This window comes from Atheta coriaria, unplaced genomic scaffold (genome assembly GCF_025399875.1).
Source record: "Atheta coriaria isolate IRGN ID8LTWV9N9 unplaced genomic scaffold, Caltech_Dcor_3.1 hic_scaffold_5_pilon, whole genome shotgun sequence".
Taxonomy (NCBI): Eukaryota; Metazoa; Arthropoda; class Insecta; order Coleoptera; family Staphylinidae; genus Dalotia; species Dalotia coriaria.
Genome location: NW_027045447.1, coordinates 10,598,832 through 10,624,146, shown reverse-complemented (window position 1 = coordinate 10,624,146; position 25,315 = coordinate 10,598,832). Strand labels below are relative to the sequence as shown.

At 34.5% G+C, this 25,315-nt stretch overlaps 4 protein-coding genes across 4 annotated transcripts; 3 read left to right on the top strand and 1 right to left on the bottom strand.

Annotated features, from left to right (window-relative positions):
* Nucleotides 1-433: 433 nt before the first annotated feature.
* Nucleotides 434-1,473, top strand: LOC135791698 (uncharacterized). The gene is made up of 4 exons (XM_065302181.1): nt 434-678; nt 734-976; nt 1,034-1,176; nt 1,248-1,473. Exons 1-4 carry the CDS (start codon nt 619-621, stop codon nt 1,351-1,353), a joined length of 552 nt encoding a protein of 183 aa, XP_065158253.1. The 5' UTR covers nt 434-618; the 3' UTR covers nt 1,354-1,473.
* Nucleotides 1,474-1,603: 130 nt separating this feature from the next.
* RpL40 (ribosomal protein L40) lies at nt 1,604-2,499 on the top strand. Its single transcript, XM_065302589.1, has 2 exons — nt 1,604-1,758; nt 1,959-2,499. Exon 2 carries the CDS (start codon nt 1,960-1,962, stop codon nt 2,344-2,346), a length of 387 nt encoding a protein of 128 aa, XP_065158661.1. The 5' UTR covers nt 1,604-1,758; nt 1,959; the 3' UTR covers nt 2,347-2,499.
* Nucleotides 2,494-5,700, bottom strand: FIG4 (polyphosphoinositide phosphatase FIG4). The gene is made up of 5 exons (XM_065302590.1): nt 5,292-5,700; nt 4,832-5,235; nt 3,073-4,776; nt 2,827-3,021; nt 2,494-2,746 (listed from the first exon to the last, which is right to left on the bottom strand). Exons 1-5 carry the CDS (start codon nt 5,364-5,366, stop codon nt 2,500-2,502), a joined length of 2,625 nt encoding a protein of 874 aa, XP_065158662.1. The 5' UTR covers nt 5,367-5,700; the 3' UTR covers nt 2,494-2,499.
* A 729-nt stretch (nt 5,701-6,429) lies between these two features.
* Nucleotides 6,430-24,666, top strand: Pgant2 (polypeptide N-acetylgalactosaminyltransferase 2). The gene is made up of 6 exons (XM_065302939.1): nt 6,430-7,194; nt 17,891-18,156; nt 22,527-22,625; nt 22,689-23,112; nt 23,184-23,515; nt 23,572-24,666. The coding sequence occupies exons 1-6, from the start codon at nt 7,102-7,104 to the stop codon at nt 24,035-24,037; spliced, it is 1,680 nt and encodes a 559-aa protein (XP_065159011.1). The 5' UTR covers nt 6,430-7,101; the 3' UTR covers nt 24,038-24,666.
* The last annotated feature ends 649 nt before the right edge of the window (nt 24,667-25,315 follow it).

The window sequence follows — 25,315 nt, the reverse complement described above, 5'->3', positions numbered from 1 at the left end:
ATATTCATGCAATTGACGGAAGAGAGTTTGACAAAAGCCCGTTGGCAAAATACAGTTGCCGTAAAACAGTTTGATGTTTTAGAAATCGAATTCTAAAACCAAAATTCGTTTAATATCCAGCAAAATACGAATTTTATCATGACCTAGATGCAAAATCGTTCCGAGCTAAAGTGTACGCGATTAAATATTAACAATTCAATTAATAATAAGGTGCTTGTTAACTAGTTGCACGAGTATGTCGAAAGCTAGCTCCAATTTTACGCAACATATAATACGCTCTGGCCGCAGGGTAAAATTAACGTCTTTCGAATATTTAGTGCACAAGAATGAATTTGAGTATACTGCATGTTGTAAAATAATAACATGAATTTATACTCTAACTTTGTGTGGATGGCAGTTACACAGTCTTAATTTGTACAACCGGTACATTTATACGAAAAGAAATATAACTGGTTTAGCGCATAAGCGCCGTAAGTTTTGTTTATACATTTAACGACAACGTGAAAGGGTTTCACTTTCGATTTCGTTCGTTTTCTTTTTCAAAAAGTGGAATTCTCTCTCGAGTCAGTATCGCGAGTGCCGCATTTGATGTAGGTTCTCTGCGTGTTCGTATCAGAAATGTTTAAAGTTTGTCTTTTGGTTTTGGCGAGTGCCTGTTTGGTGTACGCAATTCGTATTGTAAGTTTTGTTAATATTATTAACTCATTTATATATGCAATATTGTTTATTGCAGGAAGTGCGCCAAGCAGATTACTATGATCCTTATTATGACGGCCATCATGGACAGTATCAAGCTGTGCCTGTCAAGGTAGTGAAGAAGCCAAAGGAGCATGAAAAAGGGCAGGACTTGTCTAAAATTCCTGGTGTTCCTGGTGTAGACTATCCTGTTTATCATTCGGTACCAGAAACTGGTTTCTCTTGCCACAATGTCCCAGCGCATCCGGGCATGTATGCCAACGTAGAAACTGGATGCCAAGTACGATAATTACCCAAGATGCCAATCCATTTGATATTGATGTAACTATATTTATAGGCATACCATGTGTGCCATGATGGTCGTGAGGGACACCAGGGTGCGTCGTTTCTTTGCACAAATGGTACCCTTTTCAACCAGAAAGAATTCGCTTGCGATTGGTGGTACAATGTTGATTGCCACAGTGCTACAAATTATTACAGGTAAAATTATATTGTAAAATAGATAAAATAGTTTATTAAGTCGGATAATTATAATGTTGAATATTCTTTAGATTGAATTTGGATCCTGAGAAGAATCCCTACTTCCCCAAGAAAAAAGTGGAGGAAGAGAAAAAACTTGAATACGCACCAGAACCAGCGTATCACGGTCACTTTTAAGCAGTTTGGTGTTGTAATAATTTAAAATTTGAATTACTTTTCTGTATTATAATTCATTATGTAACTTATTGGCAAAACACGTTATTAAATAAACTTTCAAATCTTTTCACATTAATAAAATACACAAAAATGTTTTTAAATTTAATTCCGTTTAATTTATCTTACATGTTGCTAATAGAAACTATAAACAAATCAATATTTATTATTATTTTGCTATTTACATTTGATAACATTTGCCAGTCGGCTACTTTTAAACAAAATCTGTTTTAAATTATCCGCGTGTAGCGCCCTCATTTCAGTTTCGGTCGCGCATGATCATAGTCGCCATTTTGTGTTTGTGAAACATTTGCAGCTGTCATTTGTCATATTCCTTTTCGATTGGAGGTGCAAGAAGCACGTTTCAAAGTAAGTGCAATCCCCATATTTTTCATATTTTCGAGTATCAAATAGATCAAATTAGTAAATTCAAGTTACGTATTGGTATGCATGTTACTAATAGGTAGTGTTTTGAATGATTTCTTTGCTTATTTGAGCTTTTATTGAGTATTACACGTACATACAAATAGCGAGGTTAGGTTACCGATTCATACTAAAACACATTTCAGGATGCAAATTTTCGTGAAGACCCTCACGGGTAAAACCATCACGCTTGAGGTTGAGCCCTCTGACACAATCGAAAATGTCAAGGCTAAGATCCAAGACAAAGAGGGAATCCCTCCAGATCAGCAGCGTTTGATCTTCGCTGGCAAACAATTGGAAGATGGACGCACGCTCTCCGACTACAACATCCAGAAGGAGTCCACTCTCCACTTGGTGCTGCGTCTGCGAGGTGGTATCATCGAACCATCTCTGCGCATCTTGGCCCAGAAATACAACTGCGACAAGATGATCTGCCGCAAATGCTACGCTAGGCTGCATCCACGTGCGACCAACTGCCGTAAGACCAAGTGCGGACACACCAACAACTTGCGCCCCAAGAAGAAGTTGAAGTAGATACAAAACTTTTTTCCAGCAAGATGCAGCACTTGCTGCTGCATCAGATTATTATTTTGCACTCAAGATTGGAATATTACAAGCTGAATAAAAGCGGTTAACATCTGAAATGGTAAAAATGGCTGAACATAAATAAATTGACCATCCTTTTAATTAATTTGTATATTTTGCAAACTTTTCATATTTCGCCATATCATCTGCGGAGGGTTCAAAACCGCCGTTTTTACCAGTTTCTATATATCTTTCGTACATTCGGATCGATTTTTGCGACACCACCGGTGGTTTGACTTCAAAAGAGGAATCAGTACCGAAGCACGGCTTTCGCTGCAACTGATCAATAGTCACCAGGGACACATTGCTGTTGACTGTGCCATTAGCCTTCTTCCCTGTCAAGACATACCTGCAACACATATTTAATAGTAACCAGAATTTATCGGGAGAAACGTAAGACATGCGGTCTTAATTTAACACATTACGTACTTTTTATAAATCGCCATGTCCGACTTCTTCGGATCCGTAATTTCCATGCCATATACTTGGTCCATACTCGGGAAAAGCGTTTGAAATTTGACAGCATTATAGGTATTGTTACTATCGTGTGATTGAGTCATTGCTGATTCGTTCGTCAAACTGGTTTCATCTTCACTCGAATCACTGCATTCGCTTGAATCAGTACTAAAGAAAAGAATTTCACTTAAAGATTATTGAATTTATGCGAATACAAACCTTGTGCTTGATGTTGTTGAACTAGTAGAGCTTAATCCAGTTAAACTAGGATTTTTCATATTAACATTTTTGCCTGTTTCCTCCCGTCTACGGCCGGGTCGAACACGAATTGAAAACGGACTGTAATTCGTCGTACAATTGGGCATAAAATCACGAATAGAATTGCAGATTTTATACGCAAACACCTCGTCCAACACACTCAATTGATACGGTCTATGATAATCCAAGTAAGCGTCAATCATTTCCAAATCACGATTCTGTATCTGGATAAGCTCTGAGCATGCTTTTTCAATATCATTTAATGCAAACGGGAGCACCGGTAGAATATCCGTGTCCCACCATTGTGTCAACAAACGCATGTCTGCAAAATTGATTGTCGACTTGAAATGAAAGTAATAATCATTAGGATATTCCCATATTGGAGGTTTGTTCAACTCCGGTACAAACAGTCCAAGGAACAAGTTGATTGTATTTTGTTTTTCGGCATCAGAAAAAGTGTTGCTATAGTAGCGACTCAACGTTTGCATAATATCATTACCCTGCGACGTCCATGGCGCTGTTTTCCGATACGTTTTTATACGATGCACTAATTGTGAGCCGCCATATTGCAATGCCAAAGTATCTCCGTGATCTTCATATAGTGACTCGAGCATGCGAACGCAATCGGTGTCAAATTCAAGATTTGGGCTGTCTAGAACACCAAGCGCACACAATTGGTACCCCAAAACGCATTTGCCAATTGCAAATTGGGCTGTGTTTGTCCGATCAAGACAATCGACGCAATTAGTTCGGATAATGCCAGTTTGGTACGTCATATTTTTCAATGTTTTATGTTTGCCAACAATTGTTGAGGATTTCTGCGCAAAGTACGGTGGAGTGTTTTGGAATAATCCGGTTTTGCTAACACAACTGCGCGCGATCCCAGCTAAACAACCCATTACATTCGCGTTGGTTTTATTTTTGCGTGCCATGTCAAATGGTTTATACTGAATTTGATGCTCAGGTGGTAGAAATTGATTGAGATATTTGATGCTACCACTAAATTCATCACTGAGTAATCGTTCCTGCCTCTTCTTCTCGCGTTGTTTTACAAGATTGAGTACAATTATTGGAGAACCATATCGTTTAAGCAAGTCGTTAAAATGTGCGCCAGCTGTTTCAGCAAACGGATCGTTCAAATCTAACGTGATAGCTGGCTTAGCCACCATTTTACCCATGTCTTGCCGCCAATGGCCTGGAATTGATCCGCGCATTTGCACGAATGATGTAAAATGGCTTTTGCTGAACGACGAGACACCTGAATCATGTGCCATTTGCTCGGTTTCCACTTCGTTCGCAACGTCTCCTTTGAAGTTAGCTCCGCGTTTTAGAAATCTCGTTCCTGCATATTTGCATGACCTACGTGCAATGAGTGTAACGTAAATTGAACGACCAAATACACTTATATTCGATTGTCCAATAAAGCCATGAGTGATGTAAATCAACCAATCAGGATGCAGGTCCTTTTCAACTTTGCTTAATAGATGAGAATTCCACACAAATTTTCGATTTGGTCGGAATCGAACGGCAAAATCTAGTTGAGTATCTTCAGGAAATGAAGTAAGCATTTCATGCCCCATTTGTTTTTCATCCAGTAAATTTGGTATGATCTTTTTTGGACTGCTCATGTTGTGTTGCAGTGTGTGAGTTAAATCATAACTATAACTGTAGCAAACAAATAAGTAAATAAGTAAAAATGCATCTATATTTCAATAATTACTTACCTGAAGTAAAATTACTAGATAAATCAATTGCTTGAAACATCTTCACATATCTTGCCTCATCGGGATGTAAAGACCTTTCAGTGTCATTCGGAATGTAAATCATGGTTGTGTATTCAATTTTATAAATTGTGTGATATCCAATAACAGCAACTCTAGTTCTTTGAGTAACTAAGATAATATAATATCCCTCAAGGAATCTGATGAAACCAACAATCCCAAATGCAGATATCACATTGTTGATATGGTTTTTAGTGGAGATTGAAGTAAGGAAATTGTGTATTTCATTTTTGGTGAATTCAGTTTTATCATCATGAAGAAGTAACTCTCGTGGTTCTTTACGACTTATGCGTAAAACGCGAAAACGTGTCTCTGTGTTGTTGGATCCAACAAGGTAGAAGTCCTATAATTGTTTATGAATAATATTAATGAAGTATAAATATTAATTTCGAGACATACCGATTTTGTTTCATACAATGCTATTCTTTGTATGGAACTAATAATTGGATGAAATGTAATCTCAGACGTGGCCATTATGAATTAAATTTCACAGCTCCTTTATTAAACACTTGCAAATTTATTATTTGCTCGGATTATTCCATAACAACACACATCTTTGTTTTGACTTAAACTTCAAAGTCAGCTGACCTAGCCAAACAAATGTTTTAACCTGACATTACCAAAAGTAAATTTTCAATACGTAATTTTCTTTTATAGGAAGCATTTTAAATTAAATTAATTTGTCTGCAATGGATTAAGTTTTATTTTTTACATATTTTAGCTCACATTTAAAAGTTTAAGCTTATTTTATTTGGAAAAGATTTAATTTTGAATAAGACTGAAATGGATATGGCTTCATAGATCGTTTAACGCTTCTATATAAAATCACTAAAAGTCATTATATATATAAAGATTTATAATAATTCAATGACTTCTGAGGGATAGCAATTTCAGACTTATTTAAATCTCATCATTTCGCACCATTTGTATTTAAAGTAGTAACATAATTTGTAAAAGGAGTTGCCTACCTCCACAGTTGTCAACGTTCACAAGCATAAGTGTTAAAGATATTAAAGTTATTATCAACTTTACTACGACATTAATATTAAACTAAAATAAAAGCAAACTTAAAGAATAGATTTTATTTGAATGCAAAATATAGCATCTTCGATATAATAACGACACCAACAGCAATCACAATTACTTTGCTAATAAACATTAAAAGGTGTCATGATTCTAATTTGTCCTTACTTTCATTTTTTACATAAATAAATTTAAAAGTAAACGTAAAATTGACTGCTAAATGAAGTTGCTATATATTTACATTAAAACTGAAACAAAATTTCAATTCATGAACGATGCAACACATAAAAGAAATATAAAGTTAATCGGTCAAATTTAAATACACAATTAACTTTCATGAATAGCCTGCAAATTGTCAATTCAATATGAAAAATAATATTTGAAAATGATTGTCGGCGTGTGGCTCCGTCCACCCCACATGAAGTATTCCCATTGGCTGAGTAATTGTTATCGAGCGGCGTGCGGGTTTTGGCTGAAGCGCCGCGACGCATCCTCCCACTGGCGGCGCAAGTGCGCGTCGGATTGGCAAACGCCGTGTGCCGCGTGTAAGAACTGGACCGAAAATAGAACGAGCGCAAGATATACACACACGGAGACTCACCGGCGCGGCGCACCAGTGAGCCAGCCGAGACAAACACCGAACAGGGCAGTCAGCCGACCGAACTAGTAGCAGTAGCAGCGGCGGCAGCCGTCCAGCAGGCGCGATCGTCGTACCGATTCCTGTTGGCTTCTTTCTCGTTCGGCAACGCGCGCGCTCTGCACACTGCAGTATTCGCACGATATTCCGGCTGTAAATACGCACAATTTACGCTGCCACCCGCGACTGATCTCAGCCAACAATTCGCACATCAACTATACGCACAACGCGCGATTAAAAATTCTTTCCACTGCAGTCGCGCGAGTGTCTCTCCCTGCTCACCACCCTAAAAGTGTCCAACCCGAACACGCCGAAACTCGTGCGCGCATCATAAATGTATCCGCACTGCACAACTCCCAAGAAGTGTAGATCTTTGCAAACGTCGGCAACTTTGCGACAGACTAATCCAATTCTTCGCTGCTGAATATTAAATGAAAATTTTCCTCGTTGACGGCAAATTTGTCGCAGCCTGCGGCCACTGAGTCTGTTTTTAACTTGTGCTCCGAATTAAGTTTCATTCATCTCCTGTTGACGTTAAGCTCCTGCGAGATGCGACGGAATATCAAAGTTTTGTTGTTCTTCTCAATCGCGTGGATGTTCGTTGTGGTTTACTACTTGCAAACGGACAGTGCTAATGAAAAGGTAAATATTTAATGTTTTTTTATACCGCCTGCAAGTTAATCACTTGTCGTAAACTCATTTTGCACTTTATTGTTGCCTGGTGCTTAGTGTTAATTGCTCAATAGTAATTCGGTAACGACAATCATCTTTATGGGAATAGTATCTTGCAAGAGTTGATTCATAATCTTTACGCAACTTGGTTTTTATTTGCTTTTCGCTGCTAATTATGGCAAATACAAATAAAATAAGTATGTATATCTTTCTAATTTGTATTTACATATGTAAATTATGTGAATATTATTCAGTGTTAATTATTTTAAGGAAAATATAATTAGCGGTTTTTGAAACATATTAGATAAATTACTTCTCCAGACAGTCAAACTGGAGTGGATAGGCGAAAGTGATGATTGATGATGCTTTTTATCTTTAACTTTTTTAAGAACATAATATCTAATTAATACAAGAAAATAACATCGAAAAAATACGTGTTAAAGAATTGTAAAAATAAATAATCATATTGGTTCACGTTCGGAAAAGTTTTTATTTTTAACTTTTTTGAATAAATAAAATACATTACCTCATTAATGTATTCACTAAGTAATTCCAAGGTTCTGAAAATATGAAAATTTGTTTCACTTAATTAGGATGGAAAAAATAATAAACATGTCCTAAAGCTGGTTTAATGACATATTTTCTGTCATAATATTTTTTGATTATATACGAATGAAGTTAAAATTCATTTTTATTTTAGGAACTTTAAAAAAAGACAGTGATTAAAGTACTTTAGTAACGGGTTTTAGTCCCGGGGTGACTAAATGATTGATTAAACGCTCGCTACGGTCGCCTTCAATCAATTTCGCGCCAAAAACTCCGGTTATTTTATTGGTTTTAAAACTCACAATCATTGATCGCGACTTATATGCCTCATAAAAATATTTTAATTTAAATTGAATTATGAGCACATTAAACCAATAATTTCATTCAATATATTCATGTGGGTGGCAATTTCATTAATAATAGACTTAACCAATTTATGAACCCAAGCCATGACTATTAAAAATGCTTCCATAGTGTAAATAATGAAGCTATATCTATACTCAGATAAACAATAGAATTTAAAACGAATAAAGCGAGTTGTTCAAATTAAGATTCTTGTACAAATGAAATCAAAAACAATGAAAGAAAGTCATATAATCTTGTTACGACAATTACAATCGCCTCGGAAAGGATGAGTTTCGCAGGTGTGTTATTAATTAACATCACATTTCTTCTTTCCTTGCTGTCCCAGTTGCCTAAAGAAATTGTACATAAAAAACTATATAACTATATAACAGTTGTTTAGATCTTAATCACGTGAAATTCTTCCGCATATTTGCGCAATCAATACATCATTAGATAAATCAATTATTTTCATTTTATAAATGTGGTTTAGCAACAAGCATCAATGATTTATAGGAGGAGACAGTAGAAATATGTTCTTTTAATTATGAATGCATATTTATTTTGTTTTCCCATCGTTAATCGTGTAAACTGCTTGTGTCATGAGCGGGGAAACTACAAACTTGTTCACATAGCACGATTTAACTATGCACAAAAGAAACAAAAAGTTTATAGCATTTTGTTGGTGTATCTTACTACGCTAACAGTTTCTTCGGCTTTATACTAAATTTACGAGGATTATGTGTATTTCTATAGTTAGTTAATTATCGCAAAAGTAAATATCTTAATTGCGTTTTAATTTATGATCAATTTGATAAATTATTGCCAAAGTGAAATCGATATAAAACATATAATTTTTTAATTCAATCGTATAGCTATGTAGCGTTTCAATTTCAATTTTAAGGGCAGTATTTTAGTATATTGGAAATATTTTACAACATTGCAAATATTAAAATACTGTTAAAAATGTTAAAATAGTTTAAAGCAAATCATTTTTTAAAATTTATTCAACCAAACAAAATATTTCAATCTTAAATAATTTTTTTCTTTAAAAAGCGTTAGTTAAACACTTAATATAAATGTTAATAATTAAATTTATTTATTTATTCTGTTAGTTTTTATATTAATTTCGATTAATACGCCAATTGCAAAATTACTAAAAGTAAATAAGTCTCATTTTACACGTACACTATTTTTTGTACTTAAAGTTTAAATTCTTCACATTTAGAATGTACGCGTGTAGTAAAAGTGTACAACATTGCGAGTTTGTATATAAAGATGTACAAATAAGTACCATGCAGCAATGTACCTGGTCACGTGTAATTTCATCATTCCAGTAGTAAGTACCGCAATCTTAGCCGTCTCGACCAGATGCAAGAACACACATCGACGACCGGCCGCCGCATTGCTCTATGTAGATTAATTAGAAAAGTGAAAGCTAATAGAAAAATGATAGCAATCGAGTGAGAGCTAAACGGCGCGGCTCTTGCGCGTATAATGCACGCATATCTCGCAGTTCAGGTCTACTCTTCGGTCTCGATTAGAATCTATAAACACAAATTTATGGCGCACTGCACAGACGCAGGGCATTGAACGGCCGAAAGTGAACAGTTTCTTATGTTTACATGCAAACGTCCGTCGATCGGAACTGAACGCTCGCAATGTGCGTTGGATACGAAACGAACAGTTAAGAGCCTCTTGCAGCTCAAGTACTAATGAGTTTATTACACGTGTTCCATCGGCATGAAGTCAGACGCTCATTATAATACTATTTTTGATCTTACACGAGCGCGTTTATAATGCCGGCGGAACTTCCGTTGCATAACAAAGTGTACGCTGCTGGAAAATACGTTATTTATTAGGGGAGTTGTGACTGATGGAAGATGGAAGCTGTTTGTGCATTCATTTAATATGTATTTATTTTATACAAAGCAAAAAAAAAAACATTTTACTGCTTGGGTGTTGAAATATGAGTAAAAGTAAGATGATGCCTTGCCTGCTGTGGAGGTGCCGAACCCTCTACCATTAACTCTCTTACAAAAGAATGATACAAAGAAAGAAAGTCTAGAAGTTAAGTGAACTAAATTGGAGATTGATTCAATATCAATTGTAACATTCCATTCCCAAATTAAAATACTCGTAGGTGCTGACTGGATGAAATTTATAAAAATCGTGTTAAAGATTCGCCGAATTTTTGTATTAATAAATTGATATTAAAAATTGTTGTCCAAGCAACATTCGGAATAAGTATGATAAATGACTGTCTGGATATTTTCTATATAATTTCTAAAAAATAACCTTGACAATGATAGATTCCTCATTGAAAGTTAACTGCAGTTAGTTTACTCGTAACCACATTTCTGTCTATCGAATATATATTACGTGTCAAGGCCGGGACAAACTGAGTAGGTGTTAAGTGGCGCAAAAAAAGTTATCTTCCAGTTCTATCACTGCACGCTAATATTTTCCTGCTTTGATTTTCATATCGCACATACTGTTCTAATGCTATCTAACACCACGCAATATGCACTATTTGTTCATATATCTAGTTAATTAATAATTAGTTAATTAAACATGTTTTAATTGCTATGCATTGATTCCTTTGTTGTTTTGCAATTCTCTTTTCATCGGTTTCATAAAGCATCACAAAGTAAAGTTAAACACGTTGATATTTATCAATTTTCCGATTTTTATTCGATTTCGGGAACAATTGTATTTTTTATTACCATGTCGATATAAAAGCCATACTCGTAAAAGAATACAACTTTAATGCATCGCTGATATAAAATTTTTGTTTCTGTATGTGGCGTTAATCGTTCGATAAAGATTTGCGAATTGAATCAATCAACTACATATAATCGTATATAGAATGTGGCCAAAGTACAGCGCCTACAAGCGCAAGATTATCGACACATTATTCTGAAACAATGAAATGGAAAAGCAACTAAGCAAAGTATCACAATTTCGATAACGCAATGTTCATCAGATTGATGGGCCAAATTAAGTGCGTTGCAACTTGTAGCACGAATAAAATAAAATATATACAATTTTATATGTTGAATTTATTTTTATCAAGTTTATATGTTAAGGTTTTTTATGGTTATTCCATAGATCTTTCACCTATTACAAATTACATTTGCTAGTAGCTCGATTACACATCAGTCATCTGAAACCAGTATACTTTCGCCAAGTCCAAAACAAAATCGCGCATTCCGATGGTACCGGAGCTATTCGAGAGCATGACATGGAATTCTAAAAACTTGTTTTAGATTTTTATACCTTTGGTGTGCGTAAATCATGCTATTATTCAAAATTACTGATAAAATTTTATTTTTGTTCCAAAAACTTTAATTAAAAAATGTGAACTAAATATCTAAGTACCACATTCATACTCGAATAATGAAAGTTTACTTTATGAAGAAATTAAATGCTTCTATGTTTTTACCATCACGACACGTAAATCCTGGTTATTATTGCATTTCTTAATTAAGTTGAATTTTTTTGTAACTCGACAATTAACTATAAAAGTGTGCCGTTGGCTGACAGGCTGACATGCGACTTCTTTAAATTCCCGCTGGTCTTCGCTGAAGCGGTAATAACCAACAGCTATCGACGCCCTCAATAAATCACAATTGCAAATTACAATTCATTTACTACGCAAATAATACAATAAACGCACGACCGTAACACCATGAACTAGACGCGCGATGTAATGCCTTTAATCTACAAGCTTTTTGTTGCTCTTCGATGGTATAATAAACGCATAAACTGAATATGAAGTCACTGGTTGGAAATTATACAGTAGCGTAATAATTCTTGCGTTATACTATAGTGGAATAGGCAAGCAACGAAACAAGAACGATGTTAGTTTGAATTTGCACGCCGCACATGAAATGATAGTGGATTATAATTACTTTTGACGGAAAATTGTATGCTCCATATACTTTGGTCTAAATGAGGATGTCACGTTAATTTTTAATTGCAACTTTCAGCGAGTTTATTTTATTTGGCATTGAGTATGTGCATTCATATTCAAGTCATGGTTGTGGAGCATAAGTTGAATTTTTCAGTTGGCTTTTACTCATTAATGCTGCACATTGCTTATATAAATGCAAAATGAAGACAAAACGACACAACTATTGAGACAATATATTCATATTATAACGAATTCAATGCACGTTTGTGGCTTGAGATCACTATAATCTACGAATACCTATGTTGTGTATTAAAAGTTACATTTTTTGCATTCAACCAACAAAATATTTATTTTATTTTAATATTAAACAAAAATCACGTTTAACACACATTTCAAATAAAAATTTAATTTTTGCCATATAACATTCATATTTTTGTCAAAAACTTACTGTAACCGTACTTTTTAATTTTCTAATTTGTAAGTTTCTCTTTAACATTTTTGTAGGATAAATGTTGTCTCTAATTAACAAGTAGAATTTTAGGTGGGCCATTCACATTTTCGGTAGTTTATATGGTTGATGATGAGTACCATTCGGAATTTAAATTTCACCCAACTAAAACCAAAAACAAGCTGTGAAAGGTGCAACCTATAATTATTTCAGATATTTTTTCTCTCATCGCTTGTTTTATGCGTAATCGTAAAAGAAGATTTCATTTCGTATCAAATACGTTTTGAAAAACATTTTTAAACATTCTAATTTTGAATTTACAGAAGTTTTGTCTATATTATGCGTAATTTATTGCGTGTCGTAATTAATTACGGTGGCCAGCTCGCTGGAAGAGTTATAAATTGTTTCAAGATTTAAGATTTTCTTGTGTGATTTGTTTCAGTGTTTGCCATACACATGTTTAATAGATTTAACAACTTAACTACGTTGTTCTTTCAATAATTGAAATGCAAATGTATATTGTTGAAGGTATCCTCATAAATCAACTGATATTTATGACTAGGATTTATTTATTTTCAATTGCATTGCGTGGTTTTACAAAACATGTAAAAATTGATGTCAACTTTGTAAAAATTTCCTGAATTGCAAAAAAGAATTGGATTAAAGTATATAGGATGAGGATACCGAATAGGATTCTATAGATATTCATTTTAATAAAGTAATTAAATTAAAACCATGAAATAAAAAAAAAACAATCAATTTGAAAGTTAATTACTTATATTGGAAGCCGCAGAAATATATTTTTACAACAGCAGGAACTAATTATCTTTAATTAGACGTTTGTTTTCCAAACAACAGTATTTGCTAACACCAACTGAGGTTTCCACTTTTTGCACTGGTTCTTGCATAATATTTTATTATCGAAAAGAAGCCAATCGTTAATATTTTGTGAAATAAGTTTTCTTTATTCTTAAAATGCCTACAATTAAGTATTGCTAAGTAAATTGTCACGCTGAATATACTAATAATAAACAACGACGACTTCTGTCACATCTTTTCTTCTTCTGTGAGGTAAGACACGCTTCTACACATATTTATTTATGCATTTATGCATAACTTTATAAAACACTATATTTGCTCAAGCGAGTAAAGCGTAAGGTGTCTTGCGATGCAATAGCAACGTCCAGGATGTTGTGATGATCATCGTGAATACCGAAAGCGGCGAGGCGCTAATTCGCAGCTTTGAACGTAATATAATTTAACGTGCAAAGTGAAAGGAACTGTTGGTCACCCGGATGAATATTTTAATAAGTCGATCACGGTCCGTTGCGCAGACGTGTGTCTCATCGGAGTGATGCTGTACGAAGGCAACCGTAATACGAGTTGCCATCCCATCCCGGCTTAACGCTGTACGGCTTTCGACATAATCGTTACTTTTATAAATTTACGACACGTTAATACTCTCTACAGTAGCCACCGTCGAATTGCGGCGACAATTTTCACTTGATATTATCAGAGGGAAAGGAACGGCATACATTGAGAGCGTGTGCGCGCGACTCCGATTTAATTTGAATGCGAGATGTGTGTAATGAAGGTGCTGTTTTTCCTTATCTTATTATTGCCAACGTTGTTTTCTTCCGAAAGTACTGAAATACGCAATTAAGAGGAAATTTCTCGACGCGCGCGCACTCGCCATCAGCGCACGGCGATCATTTGGGCTGCCAGTACTTTATAATTTCGCATTGTGTCATGTTGCGTAAGGTGGATGCCTTAACTATTCTCTTTATTCACGCGCACTTTGATGGTTACGCATTATGAAGCATTGTTGCATTCGCGCAATGCGTACTCAACGTCGTGCTTGTCGATGTCCACTAAGACAATATTAACTTTCTGTGAACCGCTCTGGATTTAAGTACGATACTTAGCAACCTTTTATATTTCTGTTGTCACAAAGCGTGACAATGTCAGCAATGAAGATCATTAAACTTCATTAACTGCTTGAAACTTGAAACAAATTAGCATTTAATGGTTGTACTCGTAATTACTGAAGAATGACTGGACTTTTAGGTTTTTGACTTTCTGCAAAATTTGCGAATCCGGAATTCGCGTTAATAATGCATCCGCTGGTGGGCAAAACCAAAGGATTACGCGAACTGCGAATTACTCTCGAGTGGGGAGCACTTCGTTACGGAAGTGAAAGTGAAACAATTTTCGTTTACGGTTTTTTGCTTTATCTTACTGCTTATTTAACTCAGAGATGCTGTTCCGTTGAGAAAATTGGTATGTTCACTATAATAAGAACGATGACTATATTATTCAACACTAATATAATCTTGTCGTGGATGCGATGAGCGCACAATCATGTTTTTTGTAATGGAATTTAAGATTAGCTATGAGTGTCGAACCAAAAACGCGATTTAATATCTCTGCTATTATAATACCATTCTGCCAACAGTATAAGTTAATTTTACGGATAATTGTCTTTGTTGTTTCACCGGCGAAAATTGAAATATTGACATGATTGATACTTGCGATTTTCTTCTTTTGGCATACAATGTGCAATTTCACAAACAAAGGTATTGTTTATATCCGTGGCCACATAAGCAGTAAATCATCATTTATTGTTTATTGATTCACATATTTAAAAAATTAAAACTATTACTAAATACAACATAGTAATAAAATATTATTGATCATAAATAACTTTTCGTAACTTGTTGGTACAAGAGTAATAACGACAATAGTAATATAAATATGTACCTACTTCAATTGTCCTGACTAATTAAAAAAAAGTCACGGCAACTTTCGTTTTGAGAATTAGGATTGCAGTGTGTTTTATTATGAAATACGTAATCGCTGCAATAGATTTACGATTTATAACAATGTAATAATGGTGCCGTTCACTAACATTACATTATATAAAATTCTACCATCGTCTAAATGAGAATTTGGTTAGCGAATGCAAACTGCTCTTTAACAGTTTTATTTATAGCATCCTTTCGATATTTCTAGTCCATCTTGTACATCCCTTTCACTTGCAAGTTTTCACTCTTTACAGAGATGATACAAGCCTGCGCTGCTTTTTGGGCGACTATATCAAGTGGTTCTGGTTGAAATGTCCTCTTAAAATACATAAAATATTGAAATCGCATTTGAGCTCGTCCAGATGGACGCACTTACTCGTATTGCCAAGCGGCCAAATGCGACTAATCTTGTGTTTGTAAGTGAAAGGATCTTGAAATTGGCCGCATTCTCCAGAGAAAGATAGACGACATATTTAGTGCGAAGCAAATTGTTATAACAAAGAGCGAGTATAACGTGGGCAATGCATGCGTCGGAAGAACAAAGCATCTGGCATTGATTCCGGCAGAAAGTATTTTCTACAAAGACACGATGATGATGCCGATTACGAAACCGTCAATTAGAACTAGCGTAACAAGTCAGAAACGAATCAAAACGTATGAGGTGTCTTCCTGTAGTTACAAACAATTTGATGGTTATGCCAAAACAAGCAAAACAGATGCAATTTATTTTTACTTATGATTTAAGTAAATAACTCGAAATTTCAAAATCAGAAAATTTGAAATTTACACAAATTTTAAAAGAAAAAAAATTACATATTGTTAAGTATACCTACATAGTTGCAAATGGCTATAAATTAACATAATTAGCTATTGAATTAAATAGTGACGTAATAGACTTTTCAATGCATCATTAATAAATTTGTTTTTTAAAATCATGCAAATGGACATTGCACATCATATTTACTCACTGCAACAAAGAATACATAAGATTTTAACTTTTCATATTTCACACGCACATTACCTATCTTCGAAATGCTTTGAAATGACTAAATTAAGAGAAAAAGTTTATGCCTATGTAGGTTCCAAACATGAGACCTGATTGTGAGCAAAATAATTTTCGTGTGAACTTGCACACCAAACAAAACCATTTTGCAAATGTTTATTTTGTATTCTACTACATATATTCCCATTTATCTCCATACATACATGTTCTGGTATTAAGATGTATCGCATTTCCAATCAACGCACGATTATGAAAGAAAATACGTGGCTGAATTGTTTTAGTTAATCACATGTTAGGGGCAAATAAGTCAATTTTTTCACAGAAATACGAATTAAAGGTTCCTAATTTTTAATCTACCAAAAGTATCTCAAAAACAAAACTTTCCATAAAAAATTCAATTTAATACCTGTTTTCACATATTCGTATTCCTATTGCCATCTACTTTTCTATATATACCTATATATGGATATATTTTTAATTTAATTGGATTATATTGTTATCAATTGATTTCACTTACCTTGATTAAAAATCTGTCCTGGATAAATGTGCTCCATATAAACCATGTAAAACCTCATAACACAATCAATATTGTTGATTGCTATTGGTGGTGTAAACAAGTGGACGAAAATAATTGGGCGATTTGTGAAGTAGTAAATAAGTTCTTGTTTCAATCTGCATTTAAAATTACTGTTAAATTGCGTAACAGATCACTTGAATGGAGATCAATTTTGCTATGTATGTTTCCAGCACGTTTGTTAATTTAACTTTGAGATGCACTATGCCAGCACAATATGTTTTCATTTAAATCACGTTCTTTTTTTAATTCTGCATTTAATTTCCGATGAATTATATGCAGATATTATATCGAAATTTATTTCATTTCAGGATGGTATTAAACTTCTTAAAGCGGTAAGCATCTTTATGAAGTTTTAATATAAATAGATTTTTTCAAATATTTTTTCCAAAATTTTTTAGTCGTAAATATTAATTTTGAATTTTATTGCAGGAATAATTCTTCAATTATTAATCTCTATGAGGTTCAAGAGTCAATTTTTATTCGTGTTTAACTCAGATAATCAGCGGCAAAATATTAGGTGTTATATTAAAATAAAGAAAGAAGAAAGTTGATAAAAATATTTGGTGCTGCTCTGCACGTTGATATTATGCCAACATTTGCTACATTTCTGATTGTGAAGTCTATAAATACCAACCACGCTCAATTTTGTTCACTCAATGGCAATAAAACTCATTTGATTGCCAAAATAAAAACCGTTACTTAAAAATCTATATCCGCACTTTAATACAATACGAAACAGAATTCCATCGAAATGTTCTGATTTCGTGAAGTGAATGTCGCGAATAATAAAACGAGCAAGTGACCTTTAATAGTACAATTTCTCTGCTTGTCAACCCAGTAGAACTACAGCTCTAAATCGTGATCGTCATGTTGATTAATCTTGAGCGTTGTTTAATGTACAAACTTTTAAGGCTTTTGTTTCGTATCTCTCTATCTACGAGTTTTCGTGTCCGGTTTGTAAATCTCTAGCATTAAACACGATGTTCTCAAACTGTGGTGATTGCTAATTGTGCTGTACTTTGTATTCCAGACCGTCAACCGAGCTCTGAGACTGAAAGAGGCCGAGAAATACGATGAAGTCGGCAACAGTGCGCCAGGTCCCAATGTTCCTCTGGCGTTACAGAGCATCCAGACGACGGATGGACGACTAACGTGGAATTATTTCGATGAAGCTGGATATGTGTCTCGAGGCGGGCTGCGAAAAGGCGAAGACCCGTACGTTAGAAATCGATTCAACCAGGAAGCCAGCGATAACTTGCCAAGCAACCGGGAGATTCCAGACACGCGAAATGCAATGTAAGTTCAATTGAAAGATGTACTGAATGTAGGTTTCATTTTGATGATGTACTAGCTATTATTAGTCGCACATTCAGGTGAATCAATAGGGGCTATCACCAATACACCTTTTGCTTCTTCACATTGTTGGATTTACCAAACTGATAATACGATTTGAACAGATAGCGTTTTATTGAAGCTTTTATTTGACAAGCCATTTGTACTCGCTTGAATGTTTCAGAATTAACTCCACAAATCGTGATTTTTATTCGCAATAATGACGGCTGGTCGATTTGCACAATTGATTGATGTGATTCTGTATCATTTGAAATAACTAATCGGTTGGGATGCAAATATACCCCCACCGGTCCCAGCAATTTTTAATATATATTTACAACCAACGACGATTTTATTTTATTTCATTTACTCACTGTTTAAAATTACGCAGTACATTCACAATTATATAACAATGAAGTAATAAAAGATATAAAATTGAATGAAAATTTCGGGGTTGGCGTGGAAAAACAGAGGCGGGCAAATATGTTTGATCTTTAAATATTGGCACTGTACATGCAGTAAAAATAATAACATACTCGCACCTTTAAGAAACCCTGAGGTTCTACTTCAGGCCCCAAACATGCTTTACATAATATAGCGAAAAGGCGAAGACCCGTACGTTAGAAATCGATTCAACCAGGAAGCCAGCGATAACTTGCCAAGCAACCGGGAGATTCCAGACACGCGAAATGCAATGTAAGTTCAATTGAAAGATGTACTGAATGTAGGTTTCATTTTGATGATGTACTAGCTATTATTAGTCGCACATTCAGGTGAATCAATAGGGGCTTATCACTAATACACCTTTTGCTTTCACATTGTTGATTTACCAAACTGATAATACGATTTGAACAGATAGCGTTTTATTGTGCTTTTATTTGACAAGCCATTTGTACTCGCTTGAATGTTTCAGAATTAACTCCACAAATCGTGATTTTTATTCGCAATAATGACGGCTGGTCGATTTGCACAATTGATTGATGTGATTCTGTATCATTTGAAATAACTAATCGGTTGGGATGTGAATATACCTCACCGGTCCCAAAGCAATTTTAATATACATATTTACAACCAACGACGATTTTTTATTTTATTTCATTTTTTATTTCACTGTTTAAAATTACGCACATTCACAATTATATAACAATGAAGTAATAAAAAGATATAAAATTGAATGAAAATTTTCGTGGGTTGGCGTGGAAAAACAGAGGCGGGCAAATATGTTTGATCTTTAAATATTGGCACTGTACATGCAAAAAATAATAACATACTTTCGCAATTTTGCGAAACCTGAGTGTTCATTGTATCTCAACATGCTTACATAATATATATAATATAATTTTTATCATTAACATAGATAAGTCACTTTTAGACAAATAATAGTAATTATAGTGTCTCGGTAAATTTTGAAAGTAGATAATACATTTAGACGTCGAGTGTATTCAAAGGCTATAAATCTTGTTGACACCTTTTAGCAATTACTCTTCATATACTAGGAATGAATGTTAATTCATTTACGATATACATCATAACTTTAATACAGACAAGAAATTCTCATTATGAAAAGATGTGGTAACGTATGCCGCGGATGAAGAAAATGGCATGACTATGTTCTAAAGCAGGGCTGGCCAATCCCAGGCCCGCGGGCCACGAGGTGGCCCGCCAGGACATTTGAATTTGCCCGCCGCACAAACCAAAGTTGGAACTTTTGTATATGTATAATATTTTATGTATGAATGGCCATAGTCTGTGGCCCGGTGCTGCCGCATTCTAAAAAAATTGGCCCTCCAGGAAAATCCATTGGCCAGCCTTGTTCTAAAGGAATTTACTTTCTTTTAGTATCGATAACATTATGACACATTTGGACAATATTTTACTTATTTTATTTTTCATGACTTGACAATTTAGAAAATTACGCATTTTCAATCTGCGTTCTACGGGTGCAATACGGATACATATAAGGTTTGAAAAGAGAAATGTACAATAAATCTACTCAACAACTTTTTGAAAAAAACGGATTCTACTAAAGATATTGTCTTGTATTAACTTCCTGCAAAAAACAATTTCAATTTTTTAATTCTATGAGTTATTGTATATGTTTTTATCGTACTCACGCTCATTTGCACAATGTAGTACTTTTATCTTGTCATTCAATTTGTTAAATTTCTATAATTGAAGACATTTGTTATAATTTGTACTAACAGATATAATTATGGCATTGGCACCATAACATTTACACAAAATTGAACAAAAGTTGTTTTAACACATAATTGCTTCAAGGTATTCTATTAATGTGTCGAAAATTGGCTACAGTAAATGTTAAGTCATTTTAGCATGGGATGGTAAATTAACGTGCACAAAAAACACCAGCAATTACTTTCTTTTGAAAATCGAAACTAATTTAATGATGTCTGTTTGCTCATCTCAATTATCGAGTTTGGAACGTGTTTACATGTTTTGCACATCAAGCAAAATCGTCTAAATACTGTTGAGATCAAAAGCCTAAAGCGCTTGAATAAATTTAATAATGTTTAATGATACTTTTTAATCCATTTACTAATCCAGCCAAAAGAATCTTTCACACATTGCTGGCATGTTGACCTGTGAAACGAGTGAAAATTATTGACAAAAAGTAAGTTGGAAAGTAGTTTTTGGCACATCGTACCTGTACACAAACAAGAAAATTAACTTTCTTTCTACCGAAGGTATAATTTTAATGTAACTTTTAACTACAGTTTAAACGCCGAGCAACCCAATATGGGTAATAACTAAGTACGAAGTTTTGTTGTAAGAAATACGAATGTTTTTCACGCAAATTTATAATTTACTTACACAAATCGCAAGGATTAAGACAATATTCCACTTATTTAAATTTGTTTTTTACTTTCACACCTTACAGGATTGATGACTCTTTATAATTTCGCAGTTTTCTTTTCACTTAAATTACTTTCATAACATCAACTTTATTTTAAAACACTTCAAGTATCATTAATGAAACTTCGATGAGATGCATTAATATATGATGGCAATGAAGCAGCATTCCACCGAGGAGTAATACTATAAATTAGTAACATACTCCTTTCGCTTTCCAAGCAGATAGCCGAAGATGCGTAATATTGTACGTGTGTGTTTAGGTTTGAAGTAGAAAATGACTTGAGATTTATTTAAATTCCATACATGGCGCTCTGCAGATTAGATTGCGTTAACATTTCTACATCAAAGCACTTCAAGAACGAGCAAATATACACTTATATTTACATTTTATATTTACCTACATCATATGATGCACATGCAATTTCAAAAAGCATTGGATTACTATGAGAATGTTGTTTCATCACTATTTTACATGAAACGAATTGGCAAAATGTTATTTGGCTCAAAATTATGTTATAAAATAATAATTTCCATATTTTAACAATTTTGAATATACCTGCAACATCTTACATTATAATAATAGATGCTTAAAATAAATTTTTCATGGCGCCAACATCCGCATTATTTTATGGTAATTATATCAAATTATGCGCAAATATTGAAATTATCACTTTCAATCGGTATGTTTGTCTCGTCGCGTATTCTCTAACGGTAGCCCGTTAAAAACCTTTATTAACTGTTTATATTATCATGCTTGCTTTATTTACTTGAAAATTTGTTTAATTAATTACCAGCAATTTATATAAATGCGATATTTCAGGCAATATTCTAGAATTCAATAAATTTTTAAAGCACTGTAGAAAGTTGTCAATGTGTACTAAATATACAAGGTGCCATAAAACAATTTCCCATTGCACAATTGCATTTAGGAAGTAAAGTAGCGTTGTTATCAAAAAAGGTCATGCACGTTTGCCATGTACGGGTATAGAACTTTTACTAGAAGTAAAATTTATATCGGAATGAACGAATGGTGGATTTGAAACATTTTCAATTTCATTTACTATGCTTCGGCATGATAGTATCTTCTTTTCTGAACAACGTACGAAGATGTATGTTTAATGCCCCGTTCACATCTGCTTTAAAGGAAGAAATATCCGTCTGATGCATTTCTGCACTTACTTGCCGCACACGGCAATTGCCTTCGCAACATGATATTGCAAACCACTCGTGCATCAGGATAAATAAAGATGGCTCGGCGTCTAACGAAATCCACACAATGTAAAATTATTGTGAACATTATGAACATGAATTCATATACTTTGTACGTTTAAAACATTAATAAATAAATCTATATCAAAGTGTTAGGCAATCAAGATTCACATGTGAAAGTAAAAGTTTCATGACAACCCAAGTATGAACATTTATTTAGCATATTAATGACATTCCGTGTACTTTTACAGGTGTCGTGAAAAGACTTTCCAAGCAGACTTACCACCTACAAGTGTAATAATTACATTCCACAACGAAGCGCGGTCGACACTTCTGCGAACCGTAGTTAGGTATGTGATCAAATACGAAACTGCAATATTAAGTAACTTACCTCATTTGTTTATCTCTTTTAGTGTACTTAATAGAAGCCCGGAGCATTTAATTAAGGAAATAATATTAGTCGATGACTTTAGTGATAACCCTGCCGATGGTGAAGAACTAGCAAAAATTCAGAAGGTGCGCGTTCTTAGGAACGAAAAACGCGAAGGATTGATGCGGTCGAGGGTGCGCGGTGCAGACGCAGCTATCGCAAATGTGCTCACGTTTCTAGACAGCCACTGTGAATGTAATGCGAACTGGCTGGAACCACTTTTGGAGCGAGTCGCAGAGGATCCGCATCGCGTAGTCTGCCCTGTCATCGACGTGATCAGCATGGACAGCTTCCAATATATTGGCGCGTCGGCAGACCTCCGGGGCGGATTTGATTGGAATTTGGTGTTCAAGTGGGAGTATCTGAGTCCGATGGAGCGGCAAAGTAGACTGAAAGATCCGACACAAGTAAGTTTTAGTTTTTGTTTTCTGACATGGACTCCGCTTTTAAACGAAACTAATATTAACTTATGTTTTAGGTCATTAGGACACCTATGATTGCAGGAGGTTTGTTTGTAATTGATAAAGATTATTTTGAAAAGTTGGGCAAATATGATATGAAAATGGACGTCTGGGGCGGCGAAAACTTGGAGATATCGTTCAGGGTGTGGCAATGCGGGGGCACTTTGGAAATTATTCCATGCAGCCGTGTCGGTCATGTGTTTCGCAAACGTCATCCTTACACGTTTCCTGGTGGCAGCGGTAATGTATTTGCTAGGAACACGCGAAGAGCAGCTGAAGTTTGGATGGATGACTACAAGAACTACTACTACCATTCGGTGCCTTTGGCAAGGACTATTCCATTTGGAGAGTACGTTGATTTTGTTTATAGTTGATTGATTATTTACAGCATTTACTTATTTACAGCATTCAGGATCGTTTGGATTTACGTGAACGTCTTCAATGTAAACCGTTCAAGTGGTATTTAGATAATGTGTATCCTGAATTGACGATACCAAAACCAGCGCGTCAGCACACGGTTAATGAAATACGGCAGGGAAGTTTTTGTATAGATACTCTTGGACACTTAATAGACGGGAATGTAGGACTTTATCAATGCCATCACACTGGTGGCAATCAGGACTGGGGGTTGACCAATAATGGATTGATTAAACATCACGAATTCTGCTTAACAATGTTAAGTCAAACAGTTACCATGAAAGCATGTGATGGCTCAGATGCACAAAAGTGGTCTCTAGTCGAACCGGGCGGATTGTTGCGACATTTCGTGTTGCCATTGTGTTTGGACAGCAAGTACTCGGATGTCCAAGGTCTCACCGTGCAAAGATGCAATACGCAGAGCCGATCGCAACAATGGGAGCTAGTAACGTGAGATTTATAAGTTATATAGACATCCAAACAAATTATTCACTTAGAAGCTTCACGCAGTTCATTAAATTTCGAATCTTATTGAAAATTAATTCCTGAGTTGTTAATTTAGATAGAATCAAGTCATTTCAATTCGTTGTGTATTAGTTACAATTTAGTCAAATCTTTAGGATTGGCTACTACCATTGAAAGCATCTCCATCCATTTTTACAAAAAAAGCAAATAGTCATTAAAGACTTAAATGTGTTTATAAAAGAAAATAATTGTAACCAAAATAAACTTAAAACAAAAATTGTACACATAGGTACAAGTATACTTGCATTGTTAATAGTGTTAACAATTTTAATATGTTGTGATACCAAAAGACGCATTCTATGTATATGATTTAAATAGCATTAGAGAAAAAAGTTTTATTTTTGTGCAATGTCGATTTTATTAAATTTTATTAATTTCACTATGTAAATATCGTGTACGGCGTTCGTGATAGCACAGAATTATGTTTCAACGCAAAAATATTTAATATAACATACTTGTACGGTCGTTAATTAATTTTAATAAATTGTAGATATTTGATATAAAAGTAATACTAATGTTTAGTGACAATAAAACAAACTGATTATTTATAAATTTAAATACAGCAGTATACTTATTTATGCGCTCTTTGTTTGATGAGTTCATAAATGAAACATAACATTTTTATCTATTAACAATTCAGTTTAAATCTATTTGATTAGAGATTCACAATAAATAAACGATTTTAATTTCAAAATGCTCTTAGACCTACGTAAGTATTTAATCTCATAAATTGCGCGCAGATGGCGCAACGATGTAGATTGATCTCGAAATATTCCAGCGAGTGAATTTTGTTTTGTTCAATCGGTGCGATAACGATGAGCGCGCATTCCACACTTTCGGCTTGTGTTATTCGTTGTTGCAAGTTCGGTACAACGTGATATATTTTCTAAATCGCCGGTGACAATTAGTGTTAATAAACGTGTTCGATCTTTTATCAGCTATTTATCGTGTATTTATTCACGTGTTTGTGAGTCCGTTGTCGTCGGGCGACGGCCTGCGATATCTTGTGAACGCTAATAACTAATTGACTTGTGAAAAACATATTTGTCATCAGCAGAGGAGCATGGATCATTGTGCTACCAGGTAAATATTGTCATTCCTATGATTATTATGCGAATAACAAGAATTTTAATTCAAGGCTTGGGTTCCGACGGAACTCAAATTTATTTCAACATCGCACGAAATGCTGTAACTAATGTTTTGTTTT

Coding starts and splice junctions, on each gene's coding strand:
- RpL40 (XM_065302589.1), top strand. CDS start 1,960: ATGCAAATTTTCGTGAAGACCCTCACGGGTAAAACCATCACGCTTGAG.
- FIG4 (XM_065302590.1), bottom strand. CDS start 5,366: ATGGCCACGTCTGAGATTACATTTCATCCAATTATTAGTTCCATACAA. Junction 5,236..5,291: donor CATTGTATGAAACAAAATCG/GTATGTCTCGAA, acceptor AAACAATTATAG/GACTTCTACCTTGTTGGATC. Junction 2,747..2,826: donor GACATGGCGATTTATAAAAA/GTACGTAATGTG, acceptor TATGTGTTGCAG/GTATGTCTTGACAGGGAAGA.
- LOC135791698 (XM_065302181.1), top strand. CDS start 619: ATGTTTAAAGTTTGTCTTTTGGTTTTGGCGAGTGCCTGTTTGGTGTAC. Junction 679..733: donor TGGTGTACGCAATTCGTATT/GTAAGTTTTGTT, acceptor TGTTTATTGCAG/GAAGTGCGCCAAGCAGATTA. Junction 1,177..1,247: donor AGTGCTACAAATTATTACAG/GTAAAATTATAT, acceptor AATATTCTTTAG/ATTGAATTTGGATCCTGAGA.
- Pgant2 (XM_065302939.1), top strand. CDS start 7,102: ATGCGACGGAATATCAAAGTTTTGTTGTTCTTCTCAATCGCGTGGATG. Junction 18,157..22,526: donor CCAGACACGCGAAATGCAAT/GTAAGTTCAATT, acceptor GTACTTTTACAG/GTGTCGTGAAAAGACTTTCC. Junction 23,516..23,571: donor AGGACTATTCCATTTGGAGA/GTACGTTGATTT, acceptor ACTTATTTACAG/CATTCAGGATCGTTTGGATT.